Below are 19942 nucleotides of genomic sequence, written 5' to 3'. Positions count from 1 at the left end.
TTTTCATTTCCCTTTCTTTTTGTGTGTGTGATCCCATTTATATGAAATGCCCAGAATAGACACAACTATAGAAATAGGGCACAGATTAGTGATTGCCAGGGCTCCGCTCCGAGGTGGGCTTCCCTCCTGGAGTTTCCATGTATGGTGATGAAAATGTTTTGGAATTAGACAGCAGTGATAGCTTGATAACACTGTAAATGTACTAAATGCCACTTAATTGTTCAGAACTGTTCATTTTGTTATATAAATTTTACCTCAATTAGAAAAATACATCTTTATAAACGTTTCCAAACACTATCTTCTCACCCGGCCCCCGGGTGGTTTTCTTCTCTTCCGCCCAATTTTAGTAGGCAGAGTAGTCCCTGTTGCTGGGAAGGCTACTCCAAGGCCCTGTGATGCTGATGCTGGTGTCTCCATTGTGGTCATCTCCTGGAGTGGTAAGTCATCCTCCAGGTTCAGCAAGCTTGCTCATGGTCGTGGAGGTCTGTCACTATCACTCTGTGAAGACACATCCGCCGGATCTTTTTTTTTTTTTTTTTTTTTTTTCCATTTCCTTTGCATATTGTTTGTTTCAGCTGTTCAATCTTCATCTTGCAGGAGATTATTTCCCATCTCAACTGATCTGTTACCCAACTTTCCTCCCATAGTTTTTAACATTTCTTTTTGAAATTCTTCCCGCTTGCTCTTAAATTGGCTCAACCGTTCCTTCTTGTCTATAAACCTCTCACGGTCCCAGCCATCAAAGTAGAAGAAATCACCATTCTGAACTCACTTGACACAGGTCAACCACCAGCGGGTGGTGTTGCACAGCGGACACTGCTGCGCTGCCATGTACGGTCCCTCCACATCATCCACTGACTTCACCAGGTCCCCGGCCAGCGGAAGGGGCCACAGCCAGGAGCCTCTGGTGCCCTGTGTCCCTTCCCAATGGTAGATGCCATGATAGCCTGAGAGCCCAGCAGTCACTCAGAGAGAAAGAGGTGGAGCTGATCAGCAGCCTCGGTGGCTGCTGGCAAGGCCCAGATAGAAAAGCAGGGCGACTAGACCCTGCTTCTCTCTCCCGGCCTCGTCAGCAGCCAAGCCTTTCACTATCTCCCAGAGGTCAGCAGGTCAGCCTGCTCACCAGCAGCCTAGGTGTGTGTGACATTGGCTGAAGGTTTGTCATACATGACCTTTATTGTGTTCAGATACTTTTCTTCTATACAAACTTTATTTAATATTTTAATTATAAATGGATGCTGTACCTTGTGAAAAGCTTCTTTTGCATCTATTGATAGGATCATATGATTTTTATCTTTGGTTTTGTTGTTGTGATCAATTAATGACAATATTTGCTTTTGGGGGACAAGTGTGCAGGGCAATGGCATCATGCAGGGATTTAAGGGAAACAAATTCTAATGCTTAAATCACTATAAAACATGAATTTGGAAGCAAATAATGTTAAATGCTTATATTTTTAATATTAATGTTAGTTATAATAGGTAAAGATTAATTGAACTATTTCTAAGTGCCTGGTAGTATTCTAAGGCAGTGTTACTACCACTAAGAACTGTAGAGATTATTATTTAATTGCTTCTAGGTTGTGAGGCATCAGTACATTTGACAATATTCATAGGTAAACATAATAATCAACTAGAACTGAAATCCACTTGTCCATGTACTTTAGGTTTAATTTAATTTAATTTCTTAAAACAAGCCGTAAGGTAAGTTCAAGTATTATCCTCATTTTACTGATGTGAAAATTCCTTAGGTGTTTGTTACATCAATTTCTTTACATTTATTTATTTATTTATTTATTTATTTATTTATTTATTTATTTATTTATGTATTTTGTCCAAAATTAAATCATAGTGTGACCTGGCAAAAGAAATAAAGATCAGAGTTGGCTTTAACGAGTTGATTTAAGGAAAATTATCTTTAAGAAAAAATAATTTAAAATAGAATTGGGTTAGCACTGGCTGATGTAGCTCAGTTGGTTGGAGTTTTGTTTTATACACAGAAAGGTTGCTAGTTGGATTCCCAGTCAGGGCACATACACAGGTTCTGGGTTTGACCCAATTCGGGGGCTTGGGGGAGGCAACAGATAAACATTTCTCATATATATATATATATATATATATATATATATATATATATATATATATATATTCTCTTCTCTCTTCCACTTTCTCTCAAGTCAATCAAATTGTGTCCTTGTAAACTCAATTCTATTAACATTCTTCCCCCAAGTGAATTAAGGTCTAAACATGTTCCACAAGTGTGTAACTATTTTTTAAAAATATATTTTATTGATTTTTTACAGAGAGGAAGAGAAAGGGATAGAGAGTTAGAAACATCAATGAAAGAGAGTCATCGATCAGCTGCCTCTTGCACACCCCCTACTGGGGATGTGCCCGCAACCAAGGTACATGCCCTTGACCGGAATCGAACCTGGGACCTTTCAGTCCACAGGCGGATGCTCTATCCATTGAGCCAAACCGGTTTTGGCACAAGTGTGTAACTATTACTTCTAAGGCACCCCCACAGAGTTAAAAAAATCAAATCATGTGAGAAAACAATTGTATTCATTATTACATGGTTTTGGATCACAGAGGGTTTATCTCAAAATTGCAATAATAAGAAATAATGGTCAAAAAGAAAGGAAAGGAAGGATGATGGATGGAAGGATTACAATGAATGACACATCTCAGTTTTCAAGGCAGTAAATTCCTATATGTCATCTGAAGACAACATCTTTCAAGTCTAGATTCCTATTTTAAAGTCACACATCCCCACTTATGTGAAAGGTAGGATAACAAAGTCAGCTAGCCAGGTTGTTGTCCAACTTCAAATCAGTCTCTTCTTTTGAAAAGTAAAGTGAGAAAATAATGTCAAATAAATGTTTTAAAGATAAAATCAAGTCATTCATGTGAAGAAACAAGTAGAGTTCTGATATCCTAAGCACATTGTCCTATTAATGTATGATTTTCATATAATTTCTTCAGAAAACAATAACAACAACAAGCTTATAACAAAATTAAGGTGATGATTAGCAACATATGAGGACAACTTTTTGGGAAACAAAGTCAGAACTTGATATGATAGTGCTTTAAGTTTAAAATTAGAAATCTTAAGAATAGCTGTAGGAATGCTGACCAAAATGGAACACTGTGGAAACCATATAGAAAAGAAAAGTCAGAAAGGAATTTCTGAGGGAGTGGCTGAGAAAAACGAATACTAAAACAGAAATAAATTTACATACGTTTGGAAACAGAAGAAATTAAGCCTGTCTTTGAGGTGTGAAAGAAAACGGATATTTAAATTTTCAGCATTTACCTTTGGACACACAATATACCCTTAGTTCTGAGGCCAGAGATCCATCACAGACAAGGTATTGCTAGGTTGAGGAGCCTTCTCATGGCCCCCTTCACATCCTTGTTCCTCAGGCTGTAGATGAAGGGGTTCAGCATGGGGGTGACCACAGTGTACATTACTGAGGCAACTGAGTTTTGTAGAGAAGAATGGGTCAGAGCGGAACTGAGGTAGACCCCCAGGCTCGTCCCATAGAACAAGGAGACAATAGCCAGGTGAGACCCACAGGTGGAAAATGCTTTATATTTTCCTCCTGTAGAGGATATTCTCATTAAAGAGGAGACAATTTTGGAGTAAGAAAACAGAATTCCTGTGAGAGGAAGCACAGCCAGAAGGGCAGTTGCCACATACAAGATGATATCATTGATGAGAGTGTCAGAACAAGCCACCTTGAGAATCTGAGTCAGTTCACAGAAGAAGTGAGGGATTTCAGTGCCTACACAGAAGGTCAGCTGCTTCACAAGAAGAGTATGAAGCAGAGAGACCCAGAAAATGATGAACCAAGATATCAGAACCAGAGTGCCACAGAAGCGGGGGTTCATGATGACTGTGTAGTACAGGGGGTGGCAGATGGCCACATACCGGTCATAGGCCATCACAGTCAGGAGGAAGTTGTCCATTCCACCAAAAACCATAAAAAAATACAACTGAATGAGGCACCCAATGTAGGAGATGTTTTTCCTTTGTGCCTGGATATTCACCAACATCTTTGGGACAGTGGTGGAAGTGAAACAGATGTCAACACAGGACAGGTTGGTGAGAAAGAAATACATTGGGGTGTGGAGGTGGGAGTCAGAGCTGATGGCCACAATAATGAGCAGGTTTCCAAGCACAGTCAATAGGTACATGGACAGGAACACTCCACAGAGGAGGGGCTGCAGTTTAGGATCATCTGAGAGACCCAGGAGCAGGAACTGTGATGCTTCTGTGAGGTTTTCAGCTCCCATGAAGCTGGCTTTTCTTATAAAGAAAGAGGCAAAAGCAACATTCAATAAAGGCATCTAAGGGAGTCCTCAACTTTTGATTTCACCTTTGTGTGGACATTATTCATCATCTAGTAGTCATTCTAATGACAACGATTTACTCATTCAAATGGTAACCCAATCTTATTTTAAATTGTAGCAATTATTCAGACTTTCATTAAGTCAACAGAAACTTTATCTTTTTTATGCTCTACTCATTAACCAATTTCTTCTTTTATATGAACCTTTGAAATACATAAAGACATTTAAGGCCTTTTCTTTGATAATCTCATGTTTCTTTCATTTCATAATGGTAATTAACATGTCATTTCAACTCAAACATCCTTAATTTAGTGGGACCTGAGGCTTTATATTGATGTCACAGTTAACTCTCCATGTGCCTTATTGAATTTGTTTCTAAAAATATGGTTACTGCTGAAACTGGTTTGGCTCAGGGAATGGAGCATCAGCCAGCTGACTGAAAGATCCCAGGTTTGATTCCGGTCAAAGGCATGTACCTTGGTTGCGGGCACATCTCCAGTGGGGAGTGTGCAGGAGGCAGCTGATCAATGATTCTCTCTTATCGATGTTTCTAACTCTCTATCCCTCTCTCTTCCTCTCTGTAAAAAGTCAATGGAATATATTTAAAAAATAAATAATTAAATAAATAAAAATATGGTTACTGCTCTTACCATTTTGTGGTTCAATGATGCCTTTAATTTTAGTAAGTTCTCACTAAATACAGTAATTGTATCATTTTAACTTATTCTTTCATTACAATTGTTTTTGATATGTAACTCTTTCTAAATACAGAATTGAGCTGTGATTTAGAAAGTTGGATTTTGAGTCAGATTTCCTGGAGTAGAATTTAGTCTACCATGTTACATATGTGTGAACTTGACAAAGTTATTTAATCCCACTTACCTGTATATACCTCACTTACACCAGTGGAGTAGTGAATATTCCCTGTAATGTAAGATAGATGAGTAATGAAATGAGATGATGTGTATAATTTTTCTAGTGTAGTTTCTGTGACATAAAGTTGACATGTGACTAAAGGGAATTTCTGTTCTTAACATCACAATGAATCTGTCTTGCATGGTTATCATTATTAATATTTCTCTCAAACTTTGGCAGTCATCATCATAAACTGAATTGGTTTGTTACCTTTATTATTTATTGCCATGTAGCGCTTCTAATTAATGAAGATCCTTATGTCTTCCTCTTTCAGAGACTTCATGCCAAGTAGAATATTCCAAGAAGAAGAAGATACACATAGACTACATTGATAATAGGGGAGAACAAAAGCATACTACCATTTTAATAAAATAGAAAGCATGTGTGAGGGCATGTATGCATGTTTAAATGCTCTCAAGTGAAGATGTGTTGCATTATAATTAGTGGTATAAGCATAAAAAATAAGCTTCATTTAAAATTATTCAAAGTGTCTATAAATGAAATTATCCTAAACATTGAAAGGCAAATTTAAGATTTGAAAATAAAAGGCAACTAGTCTAATGGGAGAAGATATTTGCAAATAATACCTGTGATAAAGGGGCTAATATCCAAATTATATAAGAACTCATACAACTGAAAAACAACAACAACAAACAAACAGTTTAATTAAAAAATGGGCTGAGGACCTAAACAGATACTTTTCCCAAGAAGACTTACAGATAGCCAACAGCTATATGAAACAATGCTCAACTGCATTAGCTAAAGGGGACATGCAAATATAGTCCACAAGGAGATATCACCTTATGCCTGTTAGAATGGCTATTATCAATCAGTCAAGAAATAAGTTTTTGAGATGATGTGGAGAAAAGTGAAGATTTGTGAGAATGAAATTTGGTGCAACCTTTATGTAAAATATTATTGAGGTTTATAAAAATATAAATAATAGATTACCTTATCAACAGGAATTCCTTTTCAAAGTATCTAACTGAAAAATCTGAAAACACTTATTGATAAAGAAATGTGTATGTACCTAAATGCTTATTGCAGCATTATTCACAATAAGCAAGACATGGAAACAACCTTGGTGCCCTTTGACAGATGATTGGGTAATGAAGATGTGGTGCATATACTACTCAAACATTAAAATGTGAAATGCTGACTGACATTTGTTCAACATGGATGGATCTTGAGAGTATCATGTTAAGTGAAGAAAGTCAGATGGAAATTGATCAGAGCTATGTGACTTTACTCTTATGTTGGATATAATACAAAAATCAACAAAAGAAACAAATAAATCAAACCCATATACATAGATAGCAGTATCGTGGTTACCAGAGAGGGAGGAGATTGGGGGGGGGGGGGAATAAAGAAAATAAAATGGAGTGAAATATTTGGTGATGGATGTAAACTAGACATTGAGTAGTGAGCACACAATATAATATATAGATGATATATAAGTTTTACACCTACAACGTATGCATTGTTATTAACTAATATTATCTCCCAATATTTTTAATTTAATAAGAAAATAAATGTTTATATTTTCAATGATAAAAATGTCCACTATTACTAATATTTTCTGAAAGTGTGGTACGCGTACCCCTAGGGGTACGGGAAGAGTTTGGTGGGGGTACGCGTTGCACCGGAGTTTGGTGGGGATATGCACTGCACCGTGCTTAGCTGCGCTTAATTCTACGTTCTCTTGAGTACGAGGGGTACTCAGCGTTACGAAAATTATAGAAGGGGTACACATATGTCAAAAGTTTGGGAAATACTGATCTAGAGGATTCAGATTAAATGAGAGAAAAAATATTACTGAGGATTCATTGAGACTATGGAGATGGGTAGAAAAGACTCCTCTAAAATATGATTACTTGAACTATGAGAGGAAGAATGTATAATTGTGAATTAGGAGAAATTCCAAAAGCAGAAGCATTTGGGACTAAGAGAACTGAATTTTAAGATGCACATGTGTCGGTGAGCTTGGTAAAGAAGGTATTTGAGAGAACAGTAAAATAACAAACATATACTTGGGGTCAAGAGGGACAAGAGTATGTGATGCGCACAGTTGGAGCATCCTGTACTGTTCTTTAAAGTGACTCTCCTGTTGGTAACTTTATGTTCATTTGTGGGTTATAAGCTGTAACTGTTTTTGCTCACCATTGTCATTCCAGGGACTTATCAGGTGCCTGGCACAAAGGAGGGGCTCAACATATACAAATGCTAGATGTATAGTACAGATTGAGACCAAAGCATCAAATATAACACAAAAAGGAAATCTTCAAGCTCATCATATAATTAGTTACCTTTTGCTAAATGAAGAAACCAATGACTGTTTCATAATTCCAATATCTTAATGAAGAATAGTTGTTTTAAAGCAGCAGACAACATGATATTCTACATTAACTCACTAAAATATTTTTGTTAAATTCACTAACAGACCAATACAGCCAGTTCCAAATTTAATTATTTTATATTCTGCTGAACATTTACAAAGAGTGGCAAAACGAGGCAAGGAAATTAGCCTGAGAACTGAATGACAGAAATAATTATATTATTTGTAGATAATATTGTTGACACTGAGGTGAAACAACAATAACAATAATATAGAACTATTAAGTTTCATCAGTAAGTCAAATCTGCTGCAAAATAGATAGAGAATGACACAAAGATGCCCAATCATATTAGTAACAAAACAGACAATACCTCATGCATAGTCGACCTCCAGTGAGTAGTTAATGAATAAATTGTTGAACATGGAAATCAAGAAGAGCCTACAGTTATGGGTAAAGGTAGAAAATAAGAGATTCTTCGGAAAATAATTTTTATTGAGGAGAGGCTCTGGACTCCTGAGAGAGGGAGAAAAATTTAGAACAAACACTGTAAAGACAGGTTTTAGGGAAAACTGAAGTACCTTCAAAGTACAGGGTCTTCAATGTCTGTTTTAAAAAATTAATTTCTTTATTGATTAAGGTATCTCATAATTGTCCTCAACCCCTCATTCCAATCCCTTACTCCCCCCTCAAGTTTTCAGGCTAGTTTAAATTGGATAATTGAAATAAGCGAATATCCTAGAAAAACTAATTGCACTTGACAAAAAGCTGTTCCTAAAGTGTTAAAATTTTTAATGGTAGTTCATCTTAGGATAAAATCTCACAACAGGAAATGAACCTAAAGCAGTCATATTAGAATACAAAAAATTAAAATTTAAAAGCTATCAAGATGACATCATAAAATTTTTAAGAGCCTCCTAATATTTAAATCAAAAAAAGGGGGAAAGTAGAAGAATACCATGTAAGGAAAAATATTATGAAAGTAAATTACAGAATAATTTAAGAAAAATTGTACTTTAGAAAATTAATTGCAAGAAAAATGTACTTTAGAAAATTAATTGCAAGAAAAATTGTACTTTAGAAAATTAATTGCAAGAAAAATGTACTTTAGAAAATTAATTGCAAGAAAAATTGTACTTTAGAAAATTAATTGCAATGTCTTAAACTATATACTACAGGACTGCTCCAGTCTAATTATTCCAGAGGTAAAGCCCAGTACCCACTTTGACTCATTTCCTTCTCCTTGCACCAGAACTCTCTGGAATACAGTGATCTTCTCTGAAGGGTATCACTGAAGCTTTCTGTCCTACAAGGTCTGTCCCTTGGAAGCTCAATTGAGCTTTTATTTGGCTGGGACCAGAGAATTAAGGAAAGTGGCAAAAGGTACATGTTTAACATGTTCAAGCATCTCAAGGGTCTAATTCTCAGAGCTTCTCATTAAGTAAAGTGTTCTACTGTCTTTTCATTCTCCAAACAATTCAGATCCCTCCCATGGGGTGCAAAGATAAAAGAATGGAAATGTTTTCCTCGGATGCTGTGTCTGTATAGGCATCAAAGCTGGGAGATAAAATTATTTCTTCCAAGGAGAAACACTTCTTCCTTTGATTTGACTTAAAAGTGACAAGGTCAAACATCTATGTAAATATCAAGCCTTAAAGAGGCAGAGCACTCCACAGTACACTTTCTTGCTTGACTAGTATCTGCAGTGATTAAAGTACAAATCACATGAGAAGGAGAGAAACTTAGTTGAAAGTATTCTAGGCTAAGAGAGTGACCACAGCTCTGGCTCAAAAATGCATAAGCTTTGAAAAGTCATTTCTCTTCAGTGCCTCCATCCCTAAAGTATCTACAATGTGCTTTGGAGAAAGTTAGATTTTAAAAAAATATACTTTATTGATTTTTTACAGAGAGGAAGGGAGAGAAATAGAGAGCTAGAAATGTCGATGAGAGAGAAACATCGACCAGCTGCCTCTTGCACACTTCAGGGGGATGTGCCCACAACCAAGGTACATGCCCTTGACCGGAATTGAACCCGGGACCTTTCAGTCTGCAGACCAACGTTCTACCACTGAGCCACACCGGTTTTGGTGAAAGTTAGATTTATAGAAAGAAATATCAAGAACTAAGGGAATCCCATGAAATAAAACACACCAATCAGAAAGGATATATGCACCCCTATGTTCATAGCAGAACAAGTCACCATAGCTAAGATTTGGAAACAGCCTAAGTGCCCATCAGCAGATGTGTGGATGGAAACATGGTAGTACATCTATACAATGGAATACTATGCTGCTATAAAAAAGAAAGAACTCTTAACCATTTGCAACAGCATGGATGGACTTAGAGAGCATTATGCTAAGCAAAATAAGCCAGTTGGAGAGAGATAAATTTCACATTATCTCACTCATTTGTAGAATACAATGAACAACACAAACTGACGAACAAAAATAGATCCAAAGACATAAAAGGATTGAACAGACTATCAAACCTCAGAGGGAAGGCAGGAGGGTGAGGGGAGGGGTAAGATCAACCAAAGGGCTTGTATGCATGCATATTAACATGATCAATAGACACAAACAATAGGGGGGTGGGGGCATGTGCTGGGGGCAGAAGTGGTTGGAGAGAAGTCAATGGAGGAAAATGAGGCTTATGTAAAGATTTCAACAATAAAAACTTAAAATAAAACATTAAAAAATAAAAATATAAAAGTAACCAGGTGTCTCCTAAGGAACGTTTAATTGCCTCAGAAACCAACTTCCTGTGATGTTCTTCCCTTGAAAACCCTTTGAGGGTCCATGGATCTCTTTGTGTTCATAGAGTCACCAAGGCAAAGAGGTCATTTCAAGAAAGAAGCAGAGCTGTTAAGTAGTTTGGTTCTGTTGAAAGGACCAATCAAATGTGGGCGCTGATTTTCACAGCCACTTGTTATGTGTGCACCTCTTCCTGGCTCTGGTTCTCTGGGTTGCAGAGCCTGGCATGGGATTGAGATCCCCATGATCCTCAGCAGGAACCTTTGCATCTGAGATATCCCTCCAGAACCTCAGCCTCTGCTCATGAGTGTGAGGACAACCATTTTCATGACTCCATACTTTTTTATAGTCTGGATGTAGCTTGTTCCATAAATCCTTGGTTATAAGACTTCTGACAGCTAGTTTTCTGTTGGTTATTCAGGTTGATTGTTCTGTATTTTAGTTGTAATTCTAGTTTGGTCCTGGGAGGAGGAGAATGTACTTCACATCTACTCTGCTGTCATCTTGAACTGATCACTTTTTCATGTGCCTCTTGTCCATCTATATGCCATTTTCAGAAAAACGTCTATTAAATTCTCTACCCATTTTTATGTTGGATCATTTGGCTTGCACTCTCAAGTTGTATTATTTTTTGACATATTTTTGGATATTAACCTCTCATAAGATATATGATTTGCAAATATTTTCTCCGTTTCTGAAGTTGGCTTATTCATTCGGTTGATGGCTTCCATTGCTATGCGAAGCTTTTTGATTGGATGTGCTCCGATTTATTTATATTTGATTATTTTGTTTTTGCTTGAATCAAGTTTTTTGTATAAGTTTTTGGGAGAACCTCTCCCATGATTTTTATTAGTCTGTTATAGGGGAAGAAGGTGAATGAGGTACACCAATAAGAGGAGGATCAGTGGGACAATCTATAGCTTCTGCTTCTGTAGGTCGTCTTAAGGTCACAACTGATACCCAAACGTGCATTATATTTTCTTAAAATCAAAACCATTTCTGGATGAACACTGATCTACCATGATCGAGAAGATTAAGAAATGGAAAATTCAGATAAAAATGTAGTGAAGGAAAGACCCTGGATTTCCTCAGGTTCAGACAGGATGAACCTAAAGCAGCAACCTCTAGTCAATAGAGCCTTTTCATAGAGAAGAAGTCTTTAGGGCTCACAATAGAAGCAATAATTTCATTTGATGTAGAAAATAATGAACAAGTTATAATGACCTCAATGATATGATGTCCATCTAGGTATCTAACCTATTTCTAGTGACTCAGCCATAGTTCCATAAATCTTGTTTATTGTCAGACTCTTGAATGTCTCTTGAATGTCACCTAAAATATTCTCCAGTAAAATTTCTTCTCCTTTTTACTCAGTATGCAAGCATATTCTCCTATTAGCAGTTTTTCATGAGTACTAAGTATTGGGAAGATGTGTGAAAATATGAAACCTTCATGAATTCATGAGAATTTGAACTGGTATAGCCGCTTTATAAGGTACCATGGCAGTGTCATAAAAAGTTAAACATATATTAACAATATGACCCAGTAATTGTACTACCTAAGACAAATGAAAATGTGAATTAGCACAATGTTCACAGCAGAATTATTAATATCTCCAAACTGGAAATATCTAAATGTTCATCAACTGTAACTATAAGTGGCCTGCAGAAGTGGATAAGCAAAATGTGGTGTAAACATACAATAGAAATCTATCCTATATAATAAAGAGACAGTATGCAATTTGACCATCACTCCAATACACAAGATGGCCACTCCATGTGGACAGAAGATGTCTAGCAGGGGATGGCAGTTGTGAGTGATCAGGCCTGCAGGTAAAGGCAGTTGTGAGGGAGCAGGCCTGAAAGGGAAGGCAGTTGAGGGTGAACAGTTCTGCAGGAAGGACAGTTGGTGGGGGACACAGGACTGTAGTGGAGGGCAGTTGTGGGGGACCAGACCTGCAAGGGAGGGCAGTTGAGGGGAACAACGCCTGTAGGGGAGTAAAGTTGGGGCCAATCAGGCCAGCAGGAGAGCAGTAAGGCATTGATCAGGCTGATAGGGGAGTGGTTTGGGGGTGATCAGACTGGCAGGCAGAAATGGTTCTGGGAAATCAGGCAGGCAGGTAGGTGAGTGGATGAGAGCCAGCAGTTCTGAATTGTGAGAGGGGTGTCTGAGTGGCCCTTGAGGCCTAATCCTGGTGGGATCAGGCCTAAGTGAGCATTCAGACATCCCTTGAGGGTCCCAGATTGGAGAGGATGCAGGCTGGGCTGAGGGACACACCCATACTCACACACGCCCACAAACACCCTGTGCACAAATTCCATGCACTAGGTATCTAGTTCTGCAATAAAAGAAATATAATATTGACACATAATTTTACATGAATAACCCAAAAAATGCACCAAATATAAGACAGATAGAAAAGGCCACATATTTTATGATTCAATTTATATAAAATATGTAGAAAACACAAATGTATTAAGACAGAAAGTAATCAGTGGTTTTCTAGGACTAAAGTGGAATTTGGAATTAACTTTAAATGGGTGAAAAGGTATTTTTAAGATGATAAATTATCATAAATTGGATTTTGTTAATGATTACATAGCTCTACTATAAATTTACTAAGATAATTTAACTTACTACATCAATTGAAAAATTTTATGTGTGTAAACTATGTCTCAATAAAATATTAAAACACAAATTTTAAAGAGATTTTTCTAGAATTACTCAATGTGAGTTAAAAACTTTTGTTTGAACAGGACCTGCTACACACCAACATTCTGATGCTTACCACTCCATAGTGCAATCATGTGTAACTTTCTGGTTCCTTCCTCAATTTGTCAAGTAGACAATAAATACGCATTGGATTAAATTAAATCAAGATAAATTTAAGTCTCACTAAGTAAGTCTTCCCTCCATAACAAATTATGGCTTTTATGTAATTTTACAATCCTTCCTGTATCCCAAACAATTGGTTTCTATTTTTTCTCCAAAGTCCCTAATTCCTTTCATGATATTACCTTAATTGGTCACATTATTAGCCCCTGTTTGATTTTTGTTCACATAGAAGCAGATGCTGAGCCAAGAATTTATGTGCAAACACTTTATTGGAAGGAGCCATGGACATGGATGGGAGAGGGGGGAACTGATACACAAAAGAAAATATATCGAATGAAGCTTCCATTATGGCACATACCACTGTAAATAAACAGATTTCATCTCCCGGGGAAATTCCATTAAATGGTAAAAACAAAACAAAACAAAACAAAACAAAAACAAAACAAAACAAAAACCCTCAGCATTATTCCAGATAAAAGATGAAAGACATGCTGTAGCCCACACCTCTCCATCAAGAGCTTTCTCTGGTGGGACATAATGCCCTGTCACTTCTGCTTCCACACATTGGGCAAAGGAGGGTCCAGCTGGTATGGATGTTGCCAGTCATCAGTGGAAATGGTGAGAGGATCTCAGGGAATGGGGGGAAATGCTGACAGCATGTACTACTCCATGCTTCCTTGCAGACTCAATTCTCTTAACATTCTTTCCCTAAAGAATTAAGTTCCAAACATGTTCCACACATATTTTTCCTGAGACACCCCTACAGAGTTCCATAATAAAATGAGATCACATGAGAAAACAATTCTTTTTGTATTGTACTGCTTATTACACGGTTTGGGATCTCAGAGATCTATCTCAAAACTGCAATAATGAAAAATAGAAGTCAAATAAAAAAGGAGCCCTAACCAGCTTGGCTCAGTGGATAGAGCATCGGCTTGAGGATTGATGGGTCCCAAGTTGGATTCTGGTTAAGGACATGTACCTTGGTTGTCGGCACATCTCTAGTAGGACTTGTGCAGGAGACAGGTAATCAATGTTTTTCTCTCCTTGGTATTTCCCTCTGCCCTTCGCCCTTCCTCTCTATAAAAAAATCAATAAAATATATTTTTTAAAAAGGAAATGAAGGAAGATAGATGGAAGGAAGAATAAGAAAGAATGATAATTCTCTCTTTTCTGGGTTTAAATTCCTATATGACATCTGATGAAACCATCTTTCAAATCTAGATTCCTACTCTGAACTTGAAAACCACATCACAGTTCCTATATAATGTAGGATAGTAAAGTCAGCTTGCCAGGCTGTAGTACAACTTTATTGCAGTCTCTTCTGTTAAAAGTGAAGTGAATGAGTGAAAAATCTCTAAAAGACATGCTTTTAAGATGAAATTAAGGCATCCATTTTAAGAAACAAGTAGAGTCCTGATATCATAAGCATGTTGTGCTGATTATGGTATGATTTTCATATAATTTGATCTGGAAAAATAAGCATACAATTCAATTAAGGTGAAGATCAGCTACATATGAGGACAACTTTTTGGGAAAGAAGTCAACACTTGATAAGTGCTTTAATTTTAAACTTATAATAATTTTTAAAAAATATTTTTATTGATTTCAGAGAGTAGAAGGGTGAGGGAGAGAGAAATGGAAACATCAATGATGAGAGAAAATTATTTATTGGTTGCCTACTGCATGTAGCTAAGGAGAAACAATACAAATGCAAACAAAAGCAAAATCACACCTACTTTGTAAATAGCAGAAATCAAGCCTGTCTTTGAGGTGTGAAAAAGAACCAGATATTCCAATTTGCAACATTTACCTTTGGGCACACAATGTACACTTAGTTCTGAGGCCAGTATCCGTCACAGACAAGGTGCTGCTAGATTGAGGAGCCTTCTCAGGGCCCCCTTCACATCCTTGTTCCTCAGGCTGTAGATAAAGGGATTCAGCATGGGGGTGACCACAATGTACATTACTGAGGCAACTGAGTTTTGTAGGGAAGAATGGGTCAGAGCAGAACTGAGGTAAACCCCCAGGCTCGTCCCATAGAACAAGGAGACCACGGAGAGGTGAGACCCACAGGTGGAAAATGCTTTATATTTCCCTCCTGCAGAGGATATTCTCATTAAAGAGGAGACAATCTTAGAGTAAGAAAACAGAATTCCTGTAAGAGGAAGCACACCCATAAGGGCAGCAGACATATACAAGACGATGTTATTGATGAGGGTGTCAGAGCAGGCCACCTTGAGAATCTGAGCCAATTCACAGAAGAAATGTGGGATTTCAGTGCCTACACAGAAGGTCAACTGCCTCACAAGAAGAGTATTAAGCAAAGAGACCCAGAAAATGATGAACCAAGATATCAGAACCAAAAAGCCACAGACACGTGGGTTCATGATGACTGTGTAGTACAGGGGGTGGCAGATGGCCACATACCGGTCATAGGCCATCACAGTCAGTAGTAAGGTGTCCATGCCACCAAAAATCAAAAAGAAATACAACTGAATGAGGCACCCAATGTAGGAGATGGTTTTCCTTTGTGCCTGGATATTCACCAACATCTTTGGGATCGTGGTGGAGGTGAAACAGATGTCAACACAGGATAGGTTGGCAAGAAAGAAATACATTGGGGTGTGGAGGTGGGAGTCAGAGCTGATGGCCACAATGATGAGCAGGTTTCCAAGCACAGTCAATAGGTACATGGACAGGAACACTCCACAGAGGAGGGGCTGCAGTTCAGGATCATCTGAGAGACCCAGGAGCAGGAACTGTGATGCTTCTGTGTGGTTTTCTGCTTCCATGAAGCTGGCTTTTCTTATGAAGAAGGAGGCAAAAGCAACATTCAATAAAGGCATCCAAGGGAGTCATCAACTTTTGATTTCACCTTTGTGTGGACATCCTTCAATTTCTGGTAGTCATTCTAATGACAATGATTCACTCATTTAAATGGTAACCCAATCTTATTTTAAATTGTAGTAGTTATTCAGACTTTCTTTAAATCAACAGAAACTTTCTCTTTTTATGCTCTATAGACTGGTTCTAATTCACTTCTCTGAATTTATGGACATTCACCAATTTCTTCATTTATATGAATCTTTCAAATACATAAAGACACTTAAGTGTCTTTTCTTTGATAATCTCCATGTTTGTTTCATTTCATAATGGTAATTAAAACATGTCTTTTCAACTCAAACATCTTTATTTCTGTGTGACCTGATGCTTCATATTGATGTCACAGTTAACTCTCCTTGTGCCTTACTGCATTTGTTTTTAAAAATATGGTTACTGCTCTTTCCACTTTGTATTGTTCAAAAATACCTTTAATTTTAGTAAGTTCTCACTAAATATGGTAATTATTATCATTTTAATTTATTCTTTCATTATAATTGTTTTTGATATGTAACTCTTTCTAAATCCAGTATAGAGCTGTGATTTAGAAAGTTGGATTTTGAGTCAAATTTCCTGGAGTAGAATTTAGTCTACCATGTTACATATGTGTGAACTTGACAAAGTTATTTAATCCCACTTACCTTTATATACCTCACTTACATCAGGGGAGTGGTAAATATTCCCGGTAATGTAAGATGGAAGAGTAATGAAATGAGATGATGTATAGAATTTTTCTAGTGTAGTTTCTGTGACATAAAGTGGACATATGACAAAAGGGAATTTCTGTTCTCAACATCACAATGAATCTGTCTTGCATGGTTATCATTATTAATATTTCTCTCAAACTTTGGCAGTCATCATCATAAACTGAATTGGTTTGTTACCTTTATTATTTATTGCCATGTAGCACTTCTAATTAATAAAGATCCTTATGGCTTCCTCTTTCAGAGACTTCATGCCAAGTAGAATATTCTAAGAAGAAGAAGATACATATAGTTTACATTGATATAGGGGAGAACAAAAGCACCCTAGCATTTTAATAAAATAGAAAGCATGTGTGAGGGCATGTATGCATGTTTAAATGCTCTCAAGTGGAGATGTATTGCATTATAATAAGTGGTATAAGCATAAAAAATAAGCTTCATTTAAAATTATTCAAAGTGTCTATAAATGAAATTATCCTAAACATTGAAAGGCATATTTAAGATTTGAAAATAAAAGTCAACTAGTGTAATGGGAGAAGATACTTGCAAATAATTCCTGTGATAAAGGGGCTAATAGCCAAAGTATTTAAGAACTCATACAACTTAACAACAACAACAACAACAAACAAACAGTTTAATTGTAAAATAGGCTGAGGACCTGAATAGTACTTTTCCCAAGAAGACTTACAGATAGCCAATAGCTATATAAAACAGTGCTCAACTGCACAAGGTACAGGGGGCATGCAAATAAAGTCCACAAGGAGATATCACCTCATACCTGTTAGAATGGCTATTATCAATCAGTCAAGGAAAAAGTTTTTGAGATGATGTGGAGAAAAGGGAAGGTTTGTGGGAATGAAACTTGGTGTAGCCTTTATATAAAACAGTATAGAATTTTATAAAAAATATAAATAATAGATTACCTTATCACCCAGGAATTCCTTTTCAGAGAATCCAAATGAAAAATGTGAAAGCACTTATTGATAAAGATATATGTATGTACCTTTATGCTTATTGCAGCATTATTCACAATAAGCAAGACATGGAAACAACCTTGGTGCCCTTTGACAGATGATTTGGCAAAGAAGATGTGGTGCATACACTTCTCAGAGATTAAAACTAAAATACTGCCATTTGTGTCAACATGGATGGATCTTGAGAGTATCATGCTAAGTGAAATAAATCAGATGGAAATTGACAAGAACTATGTGACTTGACTCATATGTTGGATATAAAACAGAAATCAACAAATGAACAAATAAATCAAACCCAAATACACAGATAGCAGTAGAGTGGTTACCAGAGGGGGCAGAGATTGGGGGGAAAATAAAGGAAGTAAAATGGAGTCAAATATTTGGTGATTGTTGGAAACTAGGCACGAATAGTGAGCACACAATATAATATACAGATGACATATAATAAGTTTTACACCTAAAATGTATGCATTGTTATTAACCAATGTTATCTCCCAATAGTTTTAATTTAAAAAGAAAATAAATGTTTATATTTTCAATGATAAAAATGTTCCACTATTACTAATATCTAGAGGATTCAGATTAAATAAGGAGAGAAAAAATATTACCGAGGATCCATTGAGTCTGTGGAGATGGGTAGAAAAGACTCCTCTAACATATGATTACTTGAACTATGAGAGGAAGAATGTATAATTTTGAATTAGGAGAAATTTAAAAAGCACAAGCATTTGGGACTAAGAGAACTGAATTTTACGATGCACATGTGTTGGTGAGCTTGGTAAAGAAGGTATTTGAGAGAACAGTAAGATAGCAAACAGATAATTGGGGTCAAGAGGAACAAGAGTATGTGAGGGGCACAATTGGAGCATCCTGTACTGTTCTTTAAAGTGCCTCTCATGTTGCTAACTTTATGTTCATTTGTGGGTTATAAGCTGTAACTGCTTTTGCTCACCATTGTCATTCTAGGGACTTATCGGGTGCCTGGCACAAAGGAGGGTCTCAACATATACAAATGTTAGATGTATAATACAGATTGAGACCAATAGCATCAAATATAACACAAACAGGAAATCTTCAAGCTCATCATATAATTAGTTTCCTTTTGCTAAATGAAGAAACCAATGATAATTTTTAATTCCAATTTCTTAATGAAGAATAGTTTTTTTAAAGCAGTGGACAACATGATATTCTACATTAACTCACTAAAATATTTTTGTTAAATTCACTAACAGACCAATACAGCCAGTTCCAAATTTAATTACTTTTTATTACACTGAACAGTTAAGGAGAGTGGCAAAACGAGGCAAGGAAATTAGCCTGAGAACTGAATAACAGAAATGATTATATTATTTGGAGATAATATTGTGGATACTGAGATGAAACAATAACAACCATATAGAACTATCAAGTTTCATCAGTAAGTCAAATCTGCTACAAAATAGAGAATTAAATAAAGATACCAAATCATATTAGTAACAAAATAGACAATACCTCATGCATAGTAGATCTCCAGTGAGTAGTTAATGAATAAATTGTTGAACATGGAAATCCAGAAGAGCCTACAGTTATGGGAAAGTGTAGAAAAGAGTGGAGATTCTTCGGAAAATAATTTTCATTGAGGAGAGGTTCTGGACTCCAGAGAGAGGGAAAAGAAATTAGAACAAAAACTGTCAAGACAGGTTTTAGGGAAAACTGAAGTACCTGCAAAGTACAGGGTCTTCAATGTCTTAAACTATATACTACAGGACTCTTCCGGTCTAATTATTCCAGAGGTGAAGCCCAATACCCACTTTGCCTCATTTCCTTCTCCTCACACCAGTGCTCTCTGGAGCCCAATGACCTTCTCTGAAGGGTATCACTGAAGCTTTCTGTCCTACAAAGTCTGTCCCTGGGAAGCTCAATTGAGCTTTTATTTGGCTGGGACCAGAGAACTAAGGAAAGTGGCAAAAGGTACATGTTTAAAGTTTCAAGCATCTCAAGGGTCAAATTCTCAGAGCTCCTCCTTAAGTAAACTGTTCTACTGCCTTTTCACTTTCCAAACAATACAGATCCCTCCCATGGGGTGCAAAGATAAAGAATGGAAAAGTTTTTCTCTGATGCTGTATCTGTATAGGCATCAAAGCTGGGAGATAAATTTATTTTTTCCAAGGAGAAACACTTCTTCCTTTGATATGACTTAAAAGCAGCAAGGTC

At 36.8% G+C, this 19942-nt stretch overlaps 2 protein-coding genes across 2 annotated transcripts; both read right to left on the bottom strand.

Annotated features, from left to right (window-relative positions):
- Window positions 1–3359: 3359 nt before the first annotated feature.
- Window positions 3360–4298, bottom strand: LOC311623536 (olfactory receptor 7D4-like; the record flags this gene model as incomplete). Its single annotated transcript, XM_084885728.1, has 1 exon — window positions 3360–4298. One exon carries the CDS (start codon window positions 4296–4298, stop codon window positions 3360–3362), a length of 939 nt encoding a protein of 312 aa, XP_084741854.1.
- A 10746-nt stretch (window positions 4299–15044) lies between these two features.
- Window positions 15045–15983, bottom strand: LOC311623538 (olfactory receptor 7D4-like; the record flags this gene model as incomplete). The annotated part of the gene is made up of 1 exon (XM_084885733.1): window positions 15045–15983. The coding sequence occupies one exon, from the start codon at window positions 15981–15983 to the stop codon at window positions 15045–15047; it is 939 nt and encodes a 312-aa protein (XP_084741859.1).
- Window positions 15984–19942: the final 3959 nt, after the last annotated feature.

This window comes from Pipistrellus hanaki (genome assembly GCF_964339955.1).
Source record: "Pipistrellus hanaki genome assembly, chromosome: 5".
Lineage (NCBI taxonomy): Eukaryota > Metazoa > Chordata > Mammalia > Chiroptera > Vespertilionidae > Pipistrellus > Pipistrellus hanaki.
The sequence above is the reverse complement of the archived record's forward strand: the minus strand, read 5'-3'. Positions and strand labels throughout refer to the sequence as shown.